The sequence below is a fragment of the Ipomoea triloba genome, chromosome 5, assembly GCF_003576645.1.
Source record: "Ipomoea triloba cultivar NCNSP0323 chromosome 5, ASM357664v1".
In the NCBI taxonomy this organism is placed as follows: Eukaryota; Viridiplantae; Streptophyta; class Magnoliopsida; order Solanales; family Convolvulaceae; genus Ipomoea; species Ipomoea triloba.
Window position 1 is genome coordinate 6743668 of NC_044920.1, and position 24462 is coordinate 6768129.

The window sequence follows — 24462 nt, forward strand, 5'->3', positions numbered from 1 at the left end:
GATAAATGCAAGTAGGTATTATAAAGCATGAGAAAATTGCATTATTATATTCTTATATACGTAGATAAATCATATAGCACAACTCTAATTGTCTTGACTCTTTATCGAATAGATAAAATTATTAATCAAACAGCAATTTCTCATGATCATTCTTGGTTAATAATCCAGAAAAGTACTCTTTGCTCGCATTACCCTAATATCATATCATTGCTTAAGTTGAACTAATATTGGGCCACCTTATGCTGAGGATACTGCAATTGGACTACGCACAACATGAGCCCCATCACTCCACGAGTACCAACCGAAGGTGAACTCATTTTTCTTTTCAAGTCCATTAACTCTAACGGTTACATGGAAGTTTTGCTTTTCTCCCTGGTTGTTGAACTTTAAGGTCATCGGAGAAATAGTAACGTCATATCCTAACGGCGATGAAATTGTGACATTGTACACTGAGTCGTCTTTTCCAACATTGGTGACTATTCTTTTAATTGTCATGGATTCTTTGAGCATGGCTATTGATAATGATGGATAGTTAAGGTTACTAGCAGAGGGTGTAGTTTCTGGGCACTTGAAAGAACTGAAATTTTTAAGATTGAAATTGCTATTGCAAATGAAGAGAAGATAGTCTTCGTGACTTGCATCATAGACCAGTCCGGGATCTGCTGATTTCGACGGTAAAATATGCCCTGTTCCATATTCAAATGGACTGGCGAGATTTCCCTTTGACTTCTCTATTGGTGCCTCCATCACATTAGTAATAGTTGCTACATACATAAAAAAAAAAAATAATAATAATAATAATAATAAAAAACAAACAAAGATAATTATATATTTAGGTAAATCTTTTATTAATTCAGTGAAAGTTAAACTTTTTTGAATTGAAATAATTGATAATCAAATTTTCTAAAAATCTAGAATCAATTGGTAAATCGAACTTAATTTAGTTTATTATCTATTAGTTGAATTAAATTTCGATTTGAATAGTTAATCAAAACCAGAACACAAACAATCCTACCAATACTAGTAAGGCAAATTATACCATGGACCAGGGCCTACTATATTGTGAATCCTAGTTCAAAATAATCTTCAGATTAATTATGTGCTGCAGTTGACATATTTTGTACCTTCAATTAGAGGCAACAATAGACACATAATTTTTGGTCCAGGGTCCAAATGCAAGATTAACCTTGGTCCATAGTATAACAATTGTACTAGCCCCCACCTCGTAAAGTTAGGAGTATATTAAGGCAAATTATGCTATGGACCTAGGTCCATGTTCACAATTTAAAAACTTTATGTTCACAATTTTAAAACTCTATATTCACAATTTTAAATCCCAATATACAAAATTATATTCCTCAATATTCACAATTTTTAAACTCTATATTAACAATTTTGTTATATAGATTCAAAAATTGTGTTATACTATTTGAATATAAAATTATGAAATTGTGAACATAGAGTTTTGAAATTGTGAATATAGAGTTAAAAAATTATGAACATAGAATTCTAAAATTGTGAACATAGAACTGAGTCCATCTTGCATGGCGAGAACTATGGCATAACAACTATTATATTAAGAAAAGGGCTATTTTTAGTATCAAATAAATTCTTGTGGATTTGGTACAAAACTATACAAATTAAGTAATATGTCAAAACACAAATGCTCAAAGTTTTTATAGTCTAATAAAGCAACGGTAAGATAGTAAAGATAATACTCCGCAACAAAATCAAGAATAGGCAAGCATATAAACCTGTGGTCATTATGGCTGATCTTATGGCTGCACTGCTCCAATCAGGATGAATAGCCTTAAGAAGGGCAGCGACGGCAGAAACGTGTGGGCAAGACATTGAAGTTCCTGATATTATGTTGTACTTCACCCCTCGAGGATCAAATGCCAAATTTGTGGGAGATGTCGCCTCACTCCATGCTGCTAATATGTTTAATCCAGGAGCAGTAATGTCCGGCTGCAAACCACAAAGTAATTTTTTTTTTTTTTTACTTTTTATACAAATAAAACTAATATATATATATAGGCGTCATCATGTGCGGCCTGGTCATTAGGTGTGGTTGTGCGGCCTATTTTCAGATCAGATCAAGTCATCAAATCAACGTGCAATATATATATGTTACAAAACACATCGTTCTATGTACTAAAATGCACCAGAGGACCCATATAACACATCATTTCACACTATAACCAAATGCACCTATTCACTTAAAATGCACCTATAACACATCATAACACATCATTTCACTACCAAATGCACCTATTCACAACACACTTATTAGAAACACATGTGTTAAAATACACATCATTCTATGTATTAAAATACACCAGAGAATGTATTAAAACACACCGTATGTAACATTGATTTTATTTATAAAAAAAATAAAAGAATAATGTGTAAATGATAATAATCATAATATGCAAACTGATGTCGTATCAATACACCTACAATATTGTTATAATAATAAACATACATTTTTTTTTTTGTTAGAACACCAGGTGTCCTGGATAGGCCCTAAGTATTGGTGGCACCTTTAAGTCTCTACCAAATTATAATTCACGATTGCACTGGGTAGGCCTAATTAAGGGGTAAAATGATGGTCATATTAGTTCTCAATTGTTATATCATGGACCAGGGTTCATATTCTATTGTGAACCCTGCTCCAAAGATTATGTGTCCATGCAATTAACATATTATGAGTTTTAATAATTTATATATCTGTAAACAAATTGAAGGCACGTAATATGTTAATTACATATACATAACATGATAATTACAAGCACATAAATTGTTAGCTACAGACACAAAATATGTTAACTACAGACAGATAAGATGTTGACTAACATCTTATGTGTTTGTATTGTAAACAATTTATGTGTATGTAATTTTCATGTTAGGTATATTTAATTACTATGTCATGTCATGTGTCTTTAATTTGTTTACAGGTACATAAACGATTAATTGTAAGTACAAAATGCATGTAAGTGCACATACAGGATATGAAGGGTCAAATAGGCCCGGTCAAATACATATGATATTTTTTTAATTAACGTATGATGCAAGCTAAGGTGACTTATGGTGTATGATACAATTGCCTAGATGTAAGCTAAAGTACTGAACAGTAAAAGAAAACGAAAAGAGTTGAGCAAGAGATATACCTTGAGAATGTTTGGTTCAATACTGTTTGGACCGCGGGAGGTGAAAGGAGCCATGACAGGTGCTGGCTTCACTCCCAGAACCGTCTCTCCCGGAAGAAGAGTAGCCGTCGGATTCTCATCGGTCCTTATGTATTCCAGAATCGCCTCCAACTCGTAACTAAAAACAACAGTTGTCGGATGCAGAAATGCTCGAACTTCTATTTCATTAAAAGGACTAAGTTGTATGGTAGCAACGCCTCCAGCTCTTTGCACCTCTTGCGATGCTAATATGCTGTCGATACTCCGGCAAGCTACAATCCTTCCTCTTACGAGGTTTTCAGAAAGGGTATCAGCTTCGCATAGCCTGCATGCAAGATTACTTGATTCAATACTCAACTTTCCCCACACACACGTACAACATATATATCTATGCAAAATTACACTTTCCATTCCTAACTTATAATGTAGTTGTAAGATTCGTCGTCCATGTTGGTCATGCTCACTTCTAGTTTTAAGTTATAACTGATGTACTAGTATCATCTTTTTTCTAACAAAACATTAGGGATGGAATTCATCTTAGTTATAACTTATGGACAAGAAATATAATGAGCACTACCTGTTAAATAAAAGAGACGAAATTTGGGTAGATTAAGGACAAGAGGTGAACATAGTAGCTCAATGTCAACTCTGTCACTCTTCTAAATAGAAGGTCACAAATTCGAACCCCAGTGAAAATATTATATGGTTGAAAAAATCGCTAGGCGATCCTCGGATGCTCGGGGAGCGCCTACGACGCCTAGGTGTGGATTAATCGGGGCCTAGGCCCTTGTGTATTTTTTTATTTTATTTTTTATTTTTTAAATATTTGTTTAAGTATTTTTAATTTTTAAAGACTAATAATTATAAATTACATAATACTTTAATAGTTAATACTAAAATATTAAATATTAACTTAAAAAATATCTAGAGTTTGTACAATTTAGGTTTATTTCGCTCGAAAAATCCATTAAAAAAGAAGTACAATAGTTAGTCGGCGCCTAGGAGGCCTAGACAGTCATCGCCTAAGCGGCCTAGGCGGTGCTTAGGCGGCCTAGGTGATCGCTTTGTCGGCCAGGCGTCTAGACCACCATTTAAGGTGATACGCTAGGCGGGATCAATCGGCGCCTAGCGCCTAGACGAGGTTAATCGGTGCTTAGGCAGGATTTTTGTAACACTAGGGAATATTGACTCTTTGGGCTTTAATAGGTTGAAAAACTATATATAAATAGATACTACATTATAATAGAGTCAATAGTACTGAAAAATCAATAAATAGGGACAAATTTTACTATTACTTATATCTTATGGACAAAAAGCGCAATTTTGTTTAAAATGAAATATATAGATTATGGATGGATGCATTCTATTTTACCCACTGGTAGTGCTACTGGTCCTTCCAGGAATTTCTACATCGCCAGCGTAAACTAGTGGAAGCATCTCTCCTCTCATATTAATAGGAGTGACTGTTTGCCCCTGTTTGTGAACAGAAACTGTGTTACAAAACATATACTCATATGTAAGTGATATTGTTAGAATTAAGTATTTGTCAATAATTAGATCAAAAGCTATACCTAAGTAGTGGATGTATAATTTTATTTTATTATATTTGCATAGTAAGCTGCGCTAAATTTTAGAAGGAGGATATTGTACCTGATTCTTCATATCTCCACCCAATAATTCACAGTTGTCGGTGCTACTAGACTTGGCCCTTTAGGGCTCCGTCCAACAATTACAAAATTTAAGGATTAAATTCATCAAAAGAAAATATAAAACAGATATTACCTTGTAAAGAAATTATGAGTATTTCAAAAATAAAATTCATGAAAAGAAAAAATAAATGCAAGAACAAAGCTGCAAGTTAGTCAAGTCATCAACTAGTAACAACAAACGACAAACTTACAAGTTCTATCCAAACTAGAGTAGCGGTCTTACCTCAATAATCATGCCGTTTCCTAGCTTTAAAGGTGACAAAAACAATCGATCGGTACTGCTTGCCCCCACCGTGATTATCCAAGGCGCCACATTACCCACCGTGGATTTCTTGGGTCCATCATTTCCGGCACTGCATGACACTACAATGTTGTTCTTCACCGCGTGTAATGCTCCGATGGCTATGGCATTTTGTGTATGATACCCTTCTTTAGGCACGGAACCCAGGGAAACGCTGATTACATGGACGCCATCGGAGATTGCTTGGTCGAATGCTTTAAGAATGTCACCATCGAAGCAAGTTCCGTCATTTTCGTCGGGAAGTCGCCAGCAGACCTTATAGATTGCGAGGCGGACGAGTGGTGCCCCGCCGGAGGCAGTCCCATTGCCGAACCCACCGAAAGCGGCGGCGTTAGCAACTCTCCGACCTCCAATGATTGATGCGGCGTGAGTTCCATGGCCATCAATATCTCTTGCCGATCTGTAGTCTATTTGCTGGTTGAGGGGACCATATGTTTTTTCGTAACTCTCCACAAAATATTGTGCTCCAATTAGTTTCCTGTTATATTATTTATTACTCTAAACATAAAATAAATAAATAAAACAATAGACGATTTGTTGGTGGAGAATTCATTGCAAAAAAGTATGTCAAGATTTCTTATGTTTAAAAAAATAAACTCTTGAGGCAATTCCAGCCAAATTAGTCTTACAATTGGCTTGATAACCACAAGCTAAGGTTACTAACTATAAATAACTTAATTAGATTAGTTTATTTCTTTGTAATTTTTTATCGGATCAATTAGGATAACAAGACAAATTAAGAGCATAAAAGGTAGCCAAAAAGCTGATTATGATTTATGATGCAAAGTAATAACTCCACAAAACAATATAATGGTTATAAGACAAAAATGTAACATCTAATAACATAATTGTACCCAACAGTAAAATTTGCAAGATACTAACGCTCTATTTGGCATACATAACTTATAAGTTAGGTTAAAGTTGAAAGTTTTAAAGTTAGTACTTACTTATTTTGAAATGCTATTTAAAGTAGCATTTCAAATTAAGCTCTTGTTTTAAGCTCTCTATATTTTACCAAATAGAGTTTATAGCTTCTTTTTTTTTTGGATCAGAGGGAGGGCGATGCCTAGTGTTATGGTTAGTTGACACCTTTCCAGAGCAGTCCTACAACGGGCAAGCAGCATAAGATTCAAAATAAGCTATTATTTTAAGCTATCTATGTTATACCAAATGGAGTTTATAACTTATTTGTAATTAACTTAAAATAAGTTATAAGTTCTACAAGACATAACCAAGCTAAGGTAGAAAAGCCTCATAAGTTTCAAGGAGCAGAGTAGTAACAGCATTTGTGGTTTTTTGGGAGATGAGTTTTTTAATTTGGAGTTATATAGAGGGGAGAGAATGTGAAGTGGAAGGGAGAGAAGAGGAGTGATCGTTATTGAAGAAAGGTGTTTTTTTTTTATTATTAATAAGTGGGGTCCACTGCTAAAAACATTAAAAAAGAAATTCACTAGTGTTGTGTGCATTGCGCTCAACAAAAGTGCTCGGAGGGTGCATGAATCTTTTTTTTTTTCATTAACCTACTTTTTCTCTCCTTATCTCTCTCACACACACACACACTCAATGAGGGTGCGTGAATCTTTTTTTTTTTTTTTTTTTTTTTTTTTTTTTACATTTCACTTATTGTTTTTCATTAACCTACCCTTCTATCTCCTTATTGTTACACGCACGCACGCATGCACACACGCACGCACGCAGACACACACACACACACACACACACACACACACACACACACACATATATATATGGAGTGGTTCTGGTGCGAGAATTTGCTCAGGTGCGAACATGCAGTTTAATTTGAGCCATTGATAAATCTAAATCAACGGCTCAAATCAATGAGAACTTAAGAAACAAAACGAGCGTCTAAAAGGAACCAAGCAACTTAACCTTAAGCATTAAAATGGTGCACTTAAGTACACATACCACGCATCTTTCAAAGCAGCTTAAGAATACAAACTACGCACCTAAAATTTTAAAAAGGCGCATCTAAATATTATAACTGACGCACCTTAAGTATAGAAATCGCGCACCTTAAGAAGGAAGGTTACACACCTAAAGCTTTAGACCGACGCACCTTAAGAATACAAACCATGCACCTTGAAAAGAACAATCACGCACCTTAAGAAGTAAAACAACATACCTAAAGCTTTAGATCAACGCACTTTAAGTTTCAAGAAAAATGTACCTTAAGTTCTCACTGAAGAACTGACGCACTTTAAGCACATAAACCACACACCTAAAGAAGGAAAACCACACACCTTAAGAAAAAAAAAACCAAGTACCTTAGGTAATCACCTTAAGTCTAACCAATACGGAAAATGCCAAATTGCCATTGTGCTTTTTTTAAGCTATGTTAAGCCTGGACGTTGATCCATTGTGCTTTTTTTAAGCTATGTTAAGCCTGGACGTTGATTTTTGCAAGATCAATGGCTCTCATGTCACAACACGTTTCACCTGAGCACATTCACGGCGTTTGAACTTGTGTATACGAACTGAAAGAAGAATAACAAGGCTATTGTGCTTCTTGAACGTACGATTTTGACTTAGGCTGGCTTTTGAGAGTGTACGAATGCAAGGAGGAAAGCAGTTATGTGTCGTGTTAATAAACACTACCTTAAAAGCATTTAGACTAGGGTAATCGTATGCTTTCGACAGGTTATACACATAACAACATGCTAAAACCTTGACGAAAAATACCAAATTGCCATTGCGCTTTTTTTAATCATTGTTAAGCCTGGACGTTGATTTTTGCAAGATCAATGGCTCTCATGTCACAACACGTTTCACCTGAGCACATTCACGGCGTTTGAACTTGTGTATACGAACTGAAAGAAGAATAACAAGGCTATTGTGCTTCTTGAACGTACGATTTTGACTTAGGCTGGCTTTTGAGAGTGTACGAATGCAAGGAGGAAAGCAGTTATGTGTCGTGTTAATAAACACTACCTTAAAAGCATTTAGACTAGGGTAATCGTATGCTTTCGACAGGTTATACACATAACAACATGCTAAAACCTTGACGAAAAATACCAAATTGCCATTGCGCTTTTTTTAATCATTGTTAAGCCTGGACGTTGATTTTTGCAAGATCAATGGCTCTCATGTCACAACACGTTTCACCTGAGCACATTCACTGCGTTTGAACTTGTGTATACGAACTGAAAGAAGAATAACAAGGCTATTATGCTTCTTGAACGTACGATTTTGACTTAGGCTGGCTTGTGAGAGTGTACGAATGCAAGGAGGAAAGCAGTTATGTGTCATGTTAATAAACACTACCTTAAAAACATTTAGACTAAGGTAATCGTATGCTTTCGACAGGTTATACACAGAACAACATGCTAAAACCTATTTATACGCAAGCTCAAATATAGAACGAATTGAAGATCTTAGGAAAGGAATAATGAATTATGAAGTTATTAATAGAAGGCTTTGATAGTTTTCAAGTGAATGCATTTGAACATGAGTTCTCTCCCTTTATATACTAATCTGTAAAGAGAATTTCAGCCATACACACCCACAAAATAAGCTAAGCCACAACCTTTAGAAGAAATCTAGCCACTCAGCGTGATGTTCAAAAATAAACCATGTAATAATTATGGACAGAACAAAAGGATAGCAACAATATATATATATATATATATATATATATATATATATATATATATTTGGACCAGATGAGAGTTTTGTGGGTTTTATGTGGACTGCTTTCCACTAAGAATTTTCCGAACAGTTCCCCACAATTTTTTAGTGGAAAGTGTAGATACTTAAAGATCATTTGAGTTGATTACTAGAAATGGTACCTTTAATATTAGTGTTGGAAAAACTTGAAGTAACACATAGTAGCATTGAGTAACTTTCTCCCGGGGAGTGGGATTTCTCTTCAACTCATCTGAGCTAATATATAAGAGCTAACTTTCATGTCAAAGTATGAAACTTGAACTGACATGCAACAATATTAACTAATTTACTACCCGGGAGTGAGTTGCCTCTTGAACTCATCGGATAAAATTTTGAATTTTTATGTGCAGGTTAACTCTAAATTCGCAAATTTTGTGCACTCAAACACTTTGACCTCGAATATTCCCTATCTAGTCTATCTTAGCATAGACTTTAACTCTGTCAAGTGTATCTCGACATAGACCACCCATTTAGGCTGCAGAGTATGTACTCATAGTTTTGGTGTAAATCTTTCCATGACTTTGTTTGACCACAGAAGTGGTATCCATAATGAATTCTTTACCTCATCGGGTTTCAAACCCATCTCCCTTGATGTTTCAATGATGGCCCTTTGATTTAGCCCTTTTGTGAGAGGATATGCTATATTGCTCTCAGATCTCACAAACTCCATTGTGATCACCCCGTTCAGCATTAACTGTCGTACAGACTCATGCCTGACTCTTATGTGTCTTCTTTTCCCATTGTAGACACTATTTTGTGCAACATAGATAGCAGTCTTCGAGTCACAATGTATCGGCATAGGAGGTGTTGGACACCCCCACAATGGCACATCTGCCAATAAATTTCGTAGCCACTCGGCCTCTTGGCATGCTAGATCTAGTGCTATGAACTCTCCATCCATAGTTGATCTAGCAATACATGATTGTTTGGCTGATTTCCACGATACAGTGGCTCCACACATGGTAAATACATATCTGCTGGTCAAGCTTACATCATCACCGTCATTTACCCAGTTCGCATCACAGAACCCTTCCATCACTGCTAGGAATCCTGTATAGTTAAGATCCCAATCTATAGTGCATCCCAGTGTGGACCACTTGGGTTGTGTGTATAGTGACTAAGCTTATTTACTACAAATGCAGTATCAGGTCTAGTATAGTTCATTAGGAACATTAGACTCCCAATTATCTTCGCATATTTTCCTGTGTCACACTGGCCTCAATATTCTTTGAAAGTTTGACACTAGTATCATAAGGGGTTTTAGCCAGGGTTACATCATAACTGTCAAACTTCTTTAGAAGTTTCTCTGTATAGTGACTTTGGGATAAAAGGTAACCCATTTCAGTTTTTGTAACTTTTATCCCAAGTATCACATCGGCTTCACCTAGATCTTTCATATCAAATCTATCACAAAGAGTTCTCTTCGCCTTATTTATAGTTTCAATATTTGAACTGAAAATCAGCATGTCATCTACATAGAGGCGTATAATAATCACAACTTTAGACTGTATCTCTTTAGTGTATAAGCAGGCATCTGACTAGTTAGCAGAGTAACCCAAGTCTATTAAGGTTTTATGAAATTTTTCATACCGCTACTTGGGGGCTTGTTTCAAGCCATAAAGAGATTTTTGAGTTTACATACCTTTCTTTCTTGGCCATGATCTATACATCCAGGAGGCTGTTTCATGTATATTTCTTCTTCTAAATAACCATTTAGAAATGTTGTTTTCACGTTCATTTGGTGGACTATCAACCTATGTAGAGAAGCTAAAGCAAACAAAATGCGTATGGTTGCAATTTTTGTCACTGGTGAGTAGGTATATAAGTAAGGTTCACCAAATTCCCGAGTGTAGCCTTTGGCTACCAACCTGGCTTTGAACCTTTCAATGGACCCATTTGGTCTCAATTTCCTTTTAAATATCCATTTGCAGCCAATTAGTTTACAACCTTTGGGTAAATTAACCAATTCCCAAGTGTGGTTCGATTGTATTGAGTTTAACTCACTTTTGATTACTTCCTTCCATAAAATAGAATCGATCGAGTGCATAGCTTCTTCAAAGGTCTTTGGTTCTTCTTCTAACACTAGTTGACAAATGAACTGATCACATAGCTCATTCAAGTCTTTCAGCTCTGTTACAAAAGTTATAAAGTCAAAACTAAAGCTTTTCTCAATTCTAGGCCTTTTGCTTCTTCTAGGCTCATCATAATCGTTTGTACTATTGGGAAACACAATATGATCATTTCTTTGCAGTCTGTCAACGGATAAATCATAAGTATTCTTTAAAGGAAATAAGTATTAAAAAAAAGCATCTATAGATTCACACATAGAACGATTCTCCAAACACATGAATCTATAAGCATCACTATTCTCTACATACCCAACAAATATGGCATCTAAAGTTTTAGGTCCCAGGTTGGGCCTTTTGAAGGACGAAAGTCCTACCTTTGCTAAGCAACCCCATACTTTAAAGTATTTGATGTTTGGGGTACGCCCTCTCTACAACTCATAGTGGGTTTGTCAAACCTTCTATGAGGTACTCTATTCAAAATGTGGTTGACTGTTAGAACAGCTTCCCCCCACAAAGAGTCTGGAGCACATGAGTTGATTAGCATAGCATTAATCATCTCTTTGAGAGTTCTGTTCTTTCTTTTAGCTATGCCATTTTGTTGGGGAGTATATGGAACATTCACCTCATGTATAATGCCATAACTTTTTGAGGGAATTTGTTTCATATTCTCCTCCCCTATCTGATCGAAGCCTTTTAATCTTTTTATCCAATTGAGTTTCTACTTCTGATTTAAAAATCATAAATTTTTGTTCGACTTCATCATTTGTTCTCGAAAGATAAACTTTTGTAAAACGAGAGAAATCATCAATAAGAGTAATATAATATCATTTTCTACCTTTACTTTTAGTGTTTTTCAAATCCGCTAAATTAGAGTGAATTAGTTATAACACAGATGTAGTATGATGATTTATAGAGGAGAAGGATTTTCTGACAAATTTGGCTTATACATAAGTTTCACATTGAGAGTATGAATCACTAGACAAGTTTGGTATCAAATTTATGTTTTTCAATCTATCTAAACATTTTGTACTAACATGTCCTAATCTACCTTGCCAAATATTAATTGAGACAGTGATATAAGTAAAGAAGAAGCATTATATTATTGCTTGGGCATGCCAATTCAGAATGAAGTTATAAATAGTCAGGGGGATGACCAACAATAGCAGGGGGAGGTCTAATTACAGTAACATCTAAGTCAAAAAGTCCTCCACGTAAACATCCCTTCCCAAGAAATTTCTCACAATGAGTCATGACTAGACAGTCAGACTCAAACACCATCTTAATCTTGACCCTATTCAACATGACATCAAAAATTAAGTTCCTACAGAGGAAAATGACATACAACACATTTTTCAATATTAATTGTTTCCCAGAATATAACATGAGTTCTATTGTACCTCTACCACTTAACTGGGAAACACTTGAGTTGCCCATGAACACTTGTTCTCTTTTAGTGATAGGTTCAAACACTTTGAACATATTCTTGTTGTTGCAGAAATGGCGAGACGCTCCTGTGTCCACAACCCACTCTTTTGAATCTCGAATGATATTGGCTTCAGTTATTACGACTACTACTACTTCCGTATTCTCTGTGTCTTCTAGTAGGTGAGCTTGGTTTTTAGAACCTCCATGACCCCTTTGCAATAGTAGCATTGTGCTGCACGATGACCTTGTTTCCCACAAACAAAGCATCTACTACTTTTTCCTTTCTTTTGTATATTTCCATTGTTGAATTGATTGTTGTTATTTTTTGGAGCTCCATTTATGGGTTTTATTTCGACCACCAGGTTTTGGCCTATCAAAGCTGACACTTGTCTCAACAATGTTAGCTTTTACATTATCAAGAAAAGTTGCTGACCTGAGCATTAGGCGATTTTTCTTTTCTATGTTTAGGCTATTTAAACTACAAGAAAAATCGCGAATCACGACAGACATTATTCCGTCGCGAATTGGTGACGCATCTGGCGACCGAATTGATTCCCTTGCAAATTCGTGACAGAAATTTATTTCGTCGCTATATTTCGCGCAATGAGAAATAAAACCCGCAAAATGTTGGCAGAAAAATATTCGCGATAGATTTTACGACGAATTTAAGTTACGTCATCCTTATAGCGATGGAAATCGCGACGAAATTTAGTTCCGTCGCGAAAAATTGATGCAATTGACGACAGAATTGCTTCCGTCGTGAAAAAGAAGAATATATTTTTGGGCTTAGTTAGGTCGCGACGGAAAATCGTGACGGAATATATTCCGTCGCGATTTATTCTGTAAATTTTATTTATCTCCGCTCTTAAACGACGTTGTATTACTGAATTTTTTTAAATTTCAGCCCTAAAACCTTTTTTTTTTTTGAAAACTTTTAATTCATGGTTTATTTTGAAAATTTTATCTCAGCCCTAATTCCTAAATTCACGATAGAGTCCGAAGCTGCACCGCCGACCGCCGACCTGTCACCGCCAGCAGCCTACTCACCAACCCACTCGTAACTCGTAAGTCAGCGTTCAAATTTGTATAGCAAAAGAAATTTCAAGAAAATTTAGAAGAAGAAAAATCTTTGCAAAGTGTTGTGGAATCGTATGTCGTAAGAAAATTTAGAAAATTTCAAGATAATTGAATTGTTTTATTTTTTATTGTTTGCATATCCCTCTGGTGAAATTTGGGCATAATAGCGGAAATCTCAAATTGTTCGGAGTCGTAGGTCGTAAGAGCAGGTCCTATGCATTCTTGTTCGGAGCAGAAGAGCAACTTATTATTGTGTTTCCCAAGTAGGTATTCCAAGGATTCCCAATCTTTTATTTATGTCAGATTTTATCTTGTTCTTCAAGTGTGGAAGCAATGGATAACTAAGTATAGTTCAATTTTGAATACATGGATGATTTGCATATGAAAATGTGTTTACGAATGTGTTTGCGAATACAATTTGAGATTTGAATTGTAAGTTTTATTAAGTTGTGAGAAACTGAAGTGTATTTGGGAATGTTTTTTGATGGGGTCCCAACTGATGTCTACTGAAATTTTATGTTTTTACTACTAATGAACCTATGCATGCTCTAAGTGATCATAAAAGCTTTGACTTACTAATGCAAATGCTTGATGAGTGTTGTACCATGCTTTCTTAATATCACAATTGAGTCCTTAAAAGCTTTGACTTAATATTACAAATCTGCAATAGGATATAGACTTGAATAGAAGAAGCCTTTCATTTGAAGTGCATGTTTTTTGACTATGCTACGGACCACCGTGTTATTTACTTGCCTAAGAGTCATCTTTGCTGTTGAAAAATTTTCTAAATATTTAATCAACCATCAATCTCCACTCCAAATCATATAGAAAGTATTTCATGAAACCTTCTCCATTACTATTGAAGGAAACAACTTGTATCCACATGCTGTGAATGGTATATTGAACCTTTTAGGTTGCTGATTTAGTTGCTTTAATTGAATTGTTTAAGTTATAAGTATTGTGTTATTGCATTTGGTTGAAAATCATAATTATGTGTTTATTGTGTTAAAATCAATTATGTCTTATTGTGTTGATTTAAAATTTTATTAAGCTGTGAATAAAAATCATTGTGATTGTGTTTGAATTGATGTTTGAGATTATAATTGAATTGTATTATATATTGAACAGGGAGATAGTCCTTTTTATAAAGGAAACTCTGCATAATTTTTTTCTTACTTTTTTCTTTAAAAATTGTTTTTGTTTGTTAAATGTAATTTGTAGGAAGGACAATTGGGTCATTATCTATCATATTATGAACTTTTCAAGCATACACATACCCAACAACACGATGGGAAAACATTCATAGTTGAAAAAGCCAAACAAATTCATGTAAGTTTAATTTATTTTTATTTTTAAAAATATATATAACTTCACATATATTTTGTACTAAATTTCTTACATATTTTAGGAACAAGTTGCAACGCAACGGGAGATGTTGACAGGAACTGGGGAGCAAGTGGATGATAATCAATTATATTATGATGTGGTTGGTGGACATGACAAGAAAAGAAGGATTTATGGACTTGGTTCATATGGTTGTTCTATTGTTAACGGTTCAACTAGTGATAACACTTTTGGCAATATGACTCCAAAATCTCGACCACCCGACAATGCTACTTCTGCAAGTGTACAAGATGAAATTCAGAGTTTAAAGGCTACTATTCTCCTTATGCAACAACGACTTGATGCTATTGATGGCGGGAGAGCGGGTACTTCATCATCACCTCCATCTCAAACCGATTAATTTCAATATGGATTATTGTTTTTGAAGACTATTACATTATTGCTTAGACTTGAATTAACTATTATTATGTATTAAATGTGATTGGATAATGTATTATTACTTGAACTTAATATGGATTGATAATATTTTAGACTTATGTTATATTTTATTTTAGAATTAATAGTGTCTTTTATATTATTGTAGTTTAATATTAATATTTTGAAATCAATTATTACTATTTAAAATACTAATTTAATATAAATTTTTAAAAAAATAATTTAAAAATTGCGACGGAATCAAGACAGAACATAAATTTTGCGACAGAATAGTTGATACAATAAATGTGATAGAATTGCGACGGAAAATAATTCCGTCGTTAATTTTGAGACGGTATTAAAATATAGCGACGGAATATTTGTTGCGATGATTGCGACGGAATTATAATTCCGTCGTAAAATAATGCGACAGAAATTATTTCGTCGTAAAAACTGTGATAGAATAATTTCGTCGTCATTTCGTGACAGAAATTATTTCGTCGTGATATTTTGCGACGAAATTTTTCTTTCGTCTATTAAAATACGACAAGGCGATAGACGACAGAATAAATTCCGTCGCAAACCCGGATTCGCGACAGAATTTGGCCCATTCGCAACGGAATTTTTCCGTCGCGATTCGCGATTTTTCTTGTAGTGTTACCAGCTATTGTAGTGTATAGTCGTGCTTTTTATGCTTCATTTTGTTCTTGAAGTCTAACCAGGAGTCAGGAAGTTTCTCAATGAGGGCACCATATAAGAAGACATCGTTCACCTTAGCTCCTTCAACCATCATATCTGCAACTAAGTTTTTATACTTGTGTACCTGTTCAACTATAGATTTAGAGTCGATCATCTTGAAATTCATCCAGTGCCCCACTGCGTATTTTTTTCTTCCAACATCGTTAGTGCCATACTTCTAGTGCAATAAGTCCCAAATAATTTTGATAGACTTATAGCCAGAAAACATGTCAAACAACAAGTTTACCATTTTTTGCAGAATTATTGCTCGTGCAGTCTTGTTGTCTTTTTTGAATTTAGCACTAACTTATGGAGGTACAGTAGCAGACTTTGTTGTAGGTGTCTATGGATTATGAGTGGCATCTAGAATGATAACCTGCGAGTCTTGCTATTCAGTTTGCGTTGAAGAAGAATTAGTTGATGCCTTATAAGATGTCGGATTAGCGTAAATAACATAGTCAACATCTTGAGCCTCTAGAAGCATGATGATCTTTGCTAACCATCTTCGATAATTTAGTCCGCCAGTATACGAGGTTCAATAACGGTGATATCAGCACTGAATTTGGCTTACAGTGACATTGCCTTGTTATTGGATAAATGCTTTTAACTGTTGAGTAATGAACCTGTATGTATGAATTGAAAGAAGAATAACAAGGTTGTTGATGACTCTATTTCTAAATACCTTTTTGCCCCTTTTCATCTATTTTTGTAGTTAAGTGTTGATACTTGAGTGGGATTTATTACTTGGTTGTGTGTTTTTGTGGTTACAGGTGGAATTCTTCACAACGAGTGGTAAAGGAAGCATTTTGGAGTGCTTTGGATCAATTTTGGTAGCTTAAGATCCCACTCAATTAAGGAGAGGAGCAGCGGAGCGCAAAATGGACCAGGAGAAAAAAATACTGGAAGAAATGAAATGGGTACCGAAATGGGCGTGTGGGTACCCGTTTCGGTCTGTACTGTTCTGTTTTAAGCGATTTTCTGCTGCAATTTTGAGAATGACGAACCCTAGCTAGTGTAAAACTTCTCTCTCTTATTTCCATAGCAAATATTAGCTTAGAATAGCTTAGATTTACACTAGAGAACACTTTGCAAGCCTCATTTAGTGGATTTGGAAGGGATTCCATCAACTTTCTTCAACACTTAATAGTAAATTTCTATTTCCCTCTTCTTCATCTCTTATTTACTCTTGCACTTTTATGATTTCTTTGCTTAATATTGCTATGTTTACTTTAGATATGAGTGAGTAGTCCCTTTTATGGGTTAGATTAGGTGTTTATTGCTCTTATTGATGTTATTTATGTGATTATTGCATAAAGGGACGAACACCCATTTAGGGTTCTTGAATTTGAGTTGGGTTATTTGTTCTATCTTTCAATGATTAAGGCGCAATGATTGTTGTTCGTCTTTGGAAAATCTTCCATTACAATGGGAATTTGATGGGAGACTTGAGTCATCCCAATCTCAAACCCAATTTCCCTTCTATGGAAATAGGGGTGGATTGGGGCTTACAAAGCTTTTGCTCTTAAAGAACTTGGATTGATTCACCATGGGAATGGGGCAACCCTTGTTCTAATCCTTGTGGGAACTTGGATTCTTTAGTGCTTGCTTCAAGAACCTAGGGTTAATGTTGATCCCCCAATTCTAGTGTTGAATGCATCAATAGAGTAATACACCTAGTCTAAGCCATCTTTCCCAATAGAATTTAAACCTAGTTTAATCTTGTTTTCCCTTATATCCAAAATTCCAAAAATACACTTTAGTTGTTAAATCTTCAACCTTAAAATGATTTGCTTGAATCCTTATGGATTCCAAGACCTTAGTGCCTAGAAGTCTAGGTAACCACTCTCTATGTACCATAAATCCCAATCATCGTAGTTCGACATTCACACCCGTTTCACCATCACCCATACACACTACATCAGTTGTGCTTCTTGAACGTACGATTTTGATTTACGTTGGCTTGTGAGAGTGTATGAATGTAAGGAGGAAAGCAGTTCTTTGTCATGTTAATAAACACTACCTTAAAAGCATTTAGAGAAGGGTAACAGTATGCTCTCGACAGGTTATACACAGAACAACATGCTAAAACTTGTTTATATGCAAGCTCAGATGTAGAACGGAGATCTTAGGAAAGGAAGAATGAATTACGAAGTTGTTAATAGAAGGCTTTGACAGTTTTCAAGTGAATGCACTTGAACATGAGTTCTCTCCCTTTATATACTAATCTGTAAAGAGAGTTTCATCCATGAACACCCACATAATAAGCTAAACCACAACCTTTAGAAGAAATCTAGCCACTCAACGTGATGTTCAAAAATAAACCATGTAATAATTATGGACAAAACAAAAGGATAACAACAATATATATTTGGACCAGATGAGAGTTTTGTGGGTTTTATGTGGACTGCTTTCCACTATGAATTTTCAAACAGGGTTAGTCTCTCGTGAGACCGTCTCACAAATCTCAATTTGTTAGACGGGTCATATTTAATAAAAATGAGTTATAACATAACTGTAGATATAATCAATACTTTTAGCCTTGCATATAATACTTTATATCATAATTATAGTACTTTAATTTATAGCAAAACTATAATAGTCAATTTGCGATAAATAGAGCAATCAATAACATAACATAATTGTAGATATCATCTATACTTTAAACCTTATATATAGTACTTTTATAGCATAAATGTAGTACTTTATAACAAAATTCTAATAAAAAATTTTGCAGAAAATAAAGTGTCATTACATAGAAAAATTGTAGATATAATCAATACTTCAAGGCTCAAGCCTTATATATATAGTACTTTATAGCAAAACTCTAGCAGATAATTTGTGGGAAATACCGAAATAAAGTAATAAAATAACATAATTGTAGATATAAAATGTAATTAATACTTTAAGCTTTATATATAATACTCTAAACCATAAATATAATACAGATTTTGTAGGGAATAAAATAATAACATTTCAAAATTGCAAATATGTAATAATTTTTTTGAAACATTCATGATTCTTTACCAGATATTGCAGATATATAATAAATATATTCTATTTATATTAGCTAAAGACTTAATGGTTGAGCGGTATAGTTGTGTGTCTCTCAAATTGGAGGCCACACGTTTAAACTTTGTAGAGACATTGACTCTTTGTGTTTCAATATGTTGAGAAATCATATACCGGAAAAATCTTGCTTTTAATTTTTCTCTTTTGACTAGAAATGTCAAATTTGATTTTTAAATTTTGAATGCTCGGATTCATCAAAATAACCCTAAAGTTAGTTTTTGTTTTTTTAGTAACCCTATAGTTAGTTTTGGTGAACTTGTGAGTTTGAATTATTGAATACTTTGTAATTTTATTTTAAATTATTTGACATTAGTGTTTTTTTCTTATATATTGAATTTAAATTTTAAGTATGAAAATATATCCTAATTTTATATATTAAGGTCTATCTTCTTTGGGACTCAGACTAGTAATGAGTTAAAAGACAACTCACCTATTGCAATGAGATGAGTTAAAGGCATGACCTTCTTTGCATATTCCTTTCCACGAAAGAGGTACTGGTTCCATACCTTCGTCACTGAAACTTGGAGACTCTGGCCACACACCTAATATCAACAATGTAAATAAATGGAAAGACATTAAAGTATTTAATTGGATGAGGATATATATGAATGAAACTAAAGAAGTAAAGAGATTTTGGGGTATTTAATCAAGGTCGGTAGATTTTTGTAAACGTTTAAAATAATCGATTTTTAATGATTTTACGTAGAAATTGTAAAATTTAATTATAAAAGTTTTAAATCACAATATTTACAAATAACTTATAAAATGATATTTTAAAATTGGGAAAATTGCATCTTTAGTCCCTGAGTTATAGGGGTAGTGTAGACTCAGTCCCTGAGTTATGGCCGTATGCGAGTTTAGTCTCTCAGTTATTCGCGAAGTGGCGAGTTTAGTCCCTGGCCATTAAATTTGACGAAAAAATTTAAAAATAATCAAAATTTGAGGGATAAAATAGGAAATTCACATTTTATTCTTCTTCTTGTATCAAAACCACTTTTACAATATTAGTTTTGCACTTCTTAGCCTAATTATTTTCAAGATTCTTCAATTTTAAAAGCATTTTAATAACTTTCAAATGACTTGTTAGGAACCTGACTCTCGTATAACACACTTAAAACTTAGCACAAATAAAGAAATGCATGATCATTGTATTTAGGTGTATGAAACACACTATCCTAACAAGTTTTTATTTTTTTACTAAGCAACAAATGTAATAAAATTAAAAAATTTGAGATAGGATAGTGTGTAAAAAAATCTCAAAATTTTTAATTTTATTACATTTGTTGCTTAGTAAAAAAATAAAAACTTGTTAGGATAGTGTGTTTCATACACCTAAATACAATGATCATGCATTTCTTTATTTGTGCTAAGTTTTAAGTGTGTTATACGAGAGTCAGGTTCCTAACAAGTCATTTGAAAGTTATTAAAATGCTTTTAAAATTGAAGAATCTTGAAAATAATTAGGCTAAGAAGTGAAAAATAATATTGTAAAAGTGGTTTTGATATAAGAAGAAGAAAAAAATGTGAATTTCCTATTTTATCCCTCAAATTTTGATTATTTTTAAATTTTTTCGTCAAATTTAATGGCCAGGGACTAAACTCGCCACTTCGCGAATAACTGAGGGACTAAACTCGCATACGGCCATAACTCAGGGACTGAGTCTACACTACCCTTATAACTCAAGGACTAAAGATGCCATTTTCCCTTTAAAATTCTATTTCAATTTTTGAAAATAGAAATTCGTTATAAAGTGTTATCATCTTACAAAACAGGAGAGGAAGAAAAAGATTGCAAAGAAAGCTCAAATAAATAAATAAATAAATAAGAAAAAAGAAAAAAGAGTCAATTGCACAAGAAAATACTATTGGACCATTCAACTAAGAAAATGTAATTGACTCTCCCAACAAGTTAGCTACCTAAAAAAGGGTCAAAAGTGGCTTGTACGTCCTCCTAGACCCGGTTATGTCTGCCTCACCCACTACTTAGGTAGGGGTGTGTTTTGAAAATTGAGGCTCGCCAAAGAACGAGCTTTTTTGACCTGTCTTGCTTAGGCTCGCGGGCTTGGTAACCTGTCCTGCTAATTAGGCTTGCGGACTTGGCGAGCCGAAGGATTTTATATATATATATATATATATATATAATGTTTGATGAACTTTAGAATTATTGTTTAATGTTTTAAAATTTAAATTAGTAATTATATAACAAGTTATTTTAATTATTTTTATTGCGTACAAATGATAAAACTTAATAAAGCAACAAAATACGGAGTAACAACTTAAGAACACGGAAAAAACAGAAGGAAAACCAAAAAACAGAAGGAAAACCAAAAAACAGAAGGTTGGGTGGCGTGGGCCCACCTAGCCAGCTGACGGGCCAGCAAAACCTATGTCCGCCAAAGAACAAACTTTTTTGGTTCGTCCTGCCGTTTCATTTTGACATCTCTAGTCCTCCAGTTTAATCGCTGATATGAAGGTTAACCTTTAATAAATTATTTTATTTATTTATTAGTTTCAAAAAAAAAAAAAAAAAAAAAAAAAAGCAGCCCAACCCACATCCTCTATCCCTCCCCTTTGACTCCGACAAGAGATGAGGCCAGCCTGCACTTCATCTCCAGCCAGAGATGACGTGCACTTCGACTCTAACCGAAGAGGAAGTATAGTTTGTCTCTAGTTGGAGATGAATTCTACAGTTTGTCTCTGACCGGAGACGAAGTTTGCACTTCGTCTCAAGTTGGAGACAAAGTGAAGTTCATATTCAGTTGGAGACAAATTTTATAGTTCGTCTCCCGGCAAAGATGAAGCCTGCACTTCGTCTCCAGTTGGAGATGAATATGTAATCTGTCTTTGCCTAGAGATGAATTCTACACTTCGTCTCCAGCAGGAGACGAAGTGCCAGCTAGCAAGGACAGTGGATAGGGTGGCTGTTTGGGGTTTTTATTTTTATTTTTTAATATTTAAAATTAATAAAATAAATAATTTATTAAAAGTTAATCGCCACGTTAGCGATTGACTTGTAAAATCGGTCAACATAATCCAATTGCAGGATTTTGACATTTTCAGAATCAATTACATTTTTTTTAAGTTAAATGAACCAATTACATTTTAGTTTGTAGCTCAACATATCCTTTTAGAGCAAATAAGCTCTAATAAACTAAAAGCTAAACAATTACAAAAATTTCATAATTATATAATATGCCTTTATAATATCAACTTTGATATTAGAATGACAACTATTTTGTTATAGGGAAACATTTCTTTCCCCTGACATCTTGATTTTTACCTCCAAACTTTCTCTCATGATGTGGCTTTCACTAATTGGGTGACAATAAATTGACTAACTCACCACTAATTAATAAATACATTTAACTACACTAAAACATATAATTAATAGCGAATATCCAACTTTATTTCATACACTTGCTTAATTGCTACTACGATATTTTGATGACAAGATATTAGACTCGGACTTTCAAGGCTTTCTCAATATATAATATATGAAGCATCGTTTTTAATAGATTTTATTTATGTATTTCAATTGAGAAAAATTAATTACATTTAGTTGACAAAAGAATTAAATTTTATAATAAATTTAAAGATAATTTCACTTCTCATCACCAAGTAAATGAAAAGTTGGTACGATTTGCGTAGGAAAAAAGAAGTATAGAGTTTAGCCGCATTGAGAGAATGTCTATAAAGTTTACAATTACTTTGGGACTTCGGGAGAAAAGAAGTTTAGACTTTAAGTAGGATAAAGTTTAGAAGTATATTTTAGATTTGGATTTTTAAGTATTTATATTTTGTATAAAAAAAAAGGGTAGTGTATAAAAATCTTTATATGAAAAGAGTATAAATCTAATACTATCAGACTTGTAAAGACTTCTTACAATTAAAATTAAATCACAATTTGAATGAAGTGAACTATCTTACCAGAATCCATGATACCCACAATCACATCCTTTCCACCACGTGCTTTGTGCAACAGTTCTTCTCTGCCCATGGGATTACCATTTATTTCTTCAAGTAAATTGTTTTTTTGCAATTCAAGTAAATTGTTAAAATCCCAAGATCTTGTAGTTTGAGGTCTTGTTTTTAAGGGACTGTCATGAAACACTGAAATAACACCTTCCATTCCTGTTGAACACCAAATTTGGTAAATAAACGAAAAAGTAAAAGTAATAGTACCATGGTCATAGTGTTATGTGTTTAGTAGGGGTGCAAACAAATTGAGACGAACTCGAACTTAGGTTGACTCGAGTTCAAGTTTAAAAAATCTACGGTGACTCAAGCTTAAGTCGATCGAGTCATGTGCCAATGTATTTAAGCTTGAGGTCGGCTCGGAACAAGCTATGCTTAAACTCGAATTGTATGGATCTCGAATAAAATTTTGACTGTGCTGCTTGCGACAGGCTCATGAACGGCTTGATTCATTTGCACCCGTAGTCAAACCTATTGAGTTAATACCCAACGCGCTCAATTTCATTCTCAATTATGTAATTGTTAACCAAAATGGTCTTAACTAGCGCTATTTTGATTTAGAAAAAGGACTATTTTAGGTAAAAATTACATAGTTAGAATGAAATTAAGTAAGTTTGAAAGTCGATGAACAAAGTGATTAAATCTTAATAGTCGAAGGACCAAATCAAGTATTAACTCCAAACCTATTTATACCTGATATCCTGTCGGCTTCTTCAGTGGTAAGCAAAGCCGAGAAGCCATTGATAACGTTCTTGTAGCTGTGAACTAGAGACGCTTTAGCTTCTTCTGTGGAACCCTTTACAGAGTTGAGAAAGGAGCAATGGTGATCTTCAATTTCTTGGAAAGATTTCCCCCCACTGTGCTCCCCAAGGTATACCACATAAAGCTGCAGATAATAACAGACCAAAAAGAACTTTCATTCAGAGAGAAATATACATTTATATATTGAGCATGAAAAGGAGAAGAAACATAAAAGATGAGACCTTTCTCTCTGCGGATGAAGTGGCTAGGACATTAAGAATCACAAGAAGAAGAACAATGAAAGAATAATTACTCATTTTCTGATTCCTTCAAATGCTGTTTGGCTCAGAATATAATTGAAGTGAGTTTAGCAACCATCTCCCTTATGTGCTATTTATATAGAGTTGCCCCGAGCCGCAATTCAATTTTTGAATTGATGGCTCTTGTATAACAGTTTACGAACGAAATCACATAAAAGAAATAAATTTTATCACTTAACTAAGAATACATTTGATAAAAATTAGACTTAGCTTGTAGCGTTCACATATAAAAGTTATACTCTACTTACTCAACCATTCATATCCGGACAATATTTGCAGAAATTTTAACTAGAGGTGAAAGGCAGATTATACCATGGAGCAAAAAAAAAAACGTGAAAAATGTGAAAACGGCAAAAGGCAGATTATACCAAAGGCAGTTTCAGAACCGTGAATATATATAAAATAATA

At 34.1% G+C, this 24462-nt stretch overlaps 1 protein-coding gene and 1 long non-coding RNA gene across 2 annotated transcripts; one reads left to right on the forward strand and one right to left on the reverse strand.

Annotated features, from left to right (window-relative positions):
* Nucleotides 1–98: 98 nt before the first annotated feature.
* On the reverse strand, nucleotides 99–24220 carry LOC116019377 (subtilisin-like protease SBT5.6). Its single transcript, XM_031259559.1, has 9 exons — nucleotides 23977–24220; nucleotides 23687–23879; nucleotides 22946–23149; nucleotides 19449–19560; nucleotides 5121–5676; nucleotides 4561–4661; nucleotides 3171–3513; nucleotides 1755–1968; nucleotides 99–764 (listed from the first exon to the last, which is right to left on the reverse strand). Exons 1-9 carry the CDS (start codon nucleotides 24049–24051, stop codon nucleotides 238–240), a joined length of 2325 nt encoding a protein of 774 aa, XP_031115419.1. The 5' UTR covers nucleotides 24052–24220; the 3' UTR covers nucleotides 99–237.
* On the forward strand, nucleotides 14701–14961 carry LOC116019378. The gene is made up of 2 exons (XR_004098706.1): nucleotides 14701–14782; nucleotides 14862–14961. It is a non-coding gene; the product is annotated as an uncharacterized LOC116019378 (long non-coding RNA).
* Nucleotides 24221–24462: the final 242 nt, after the last annotated feature.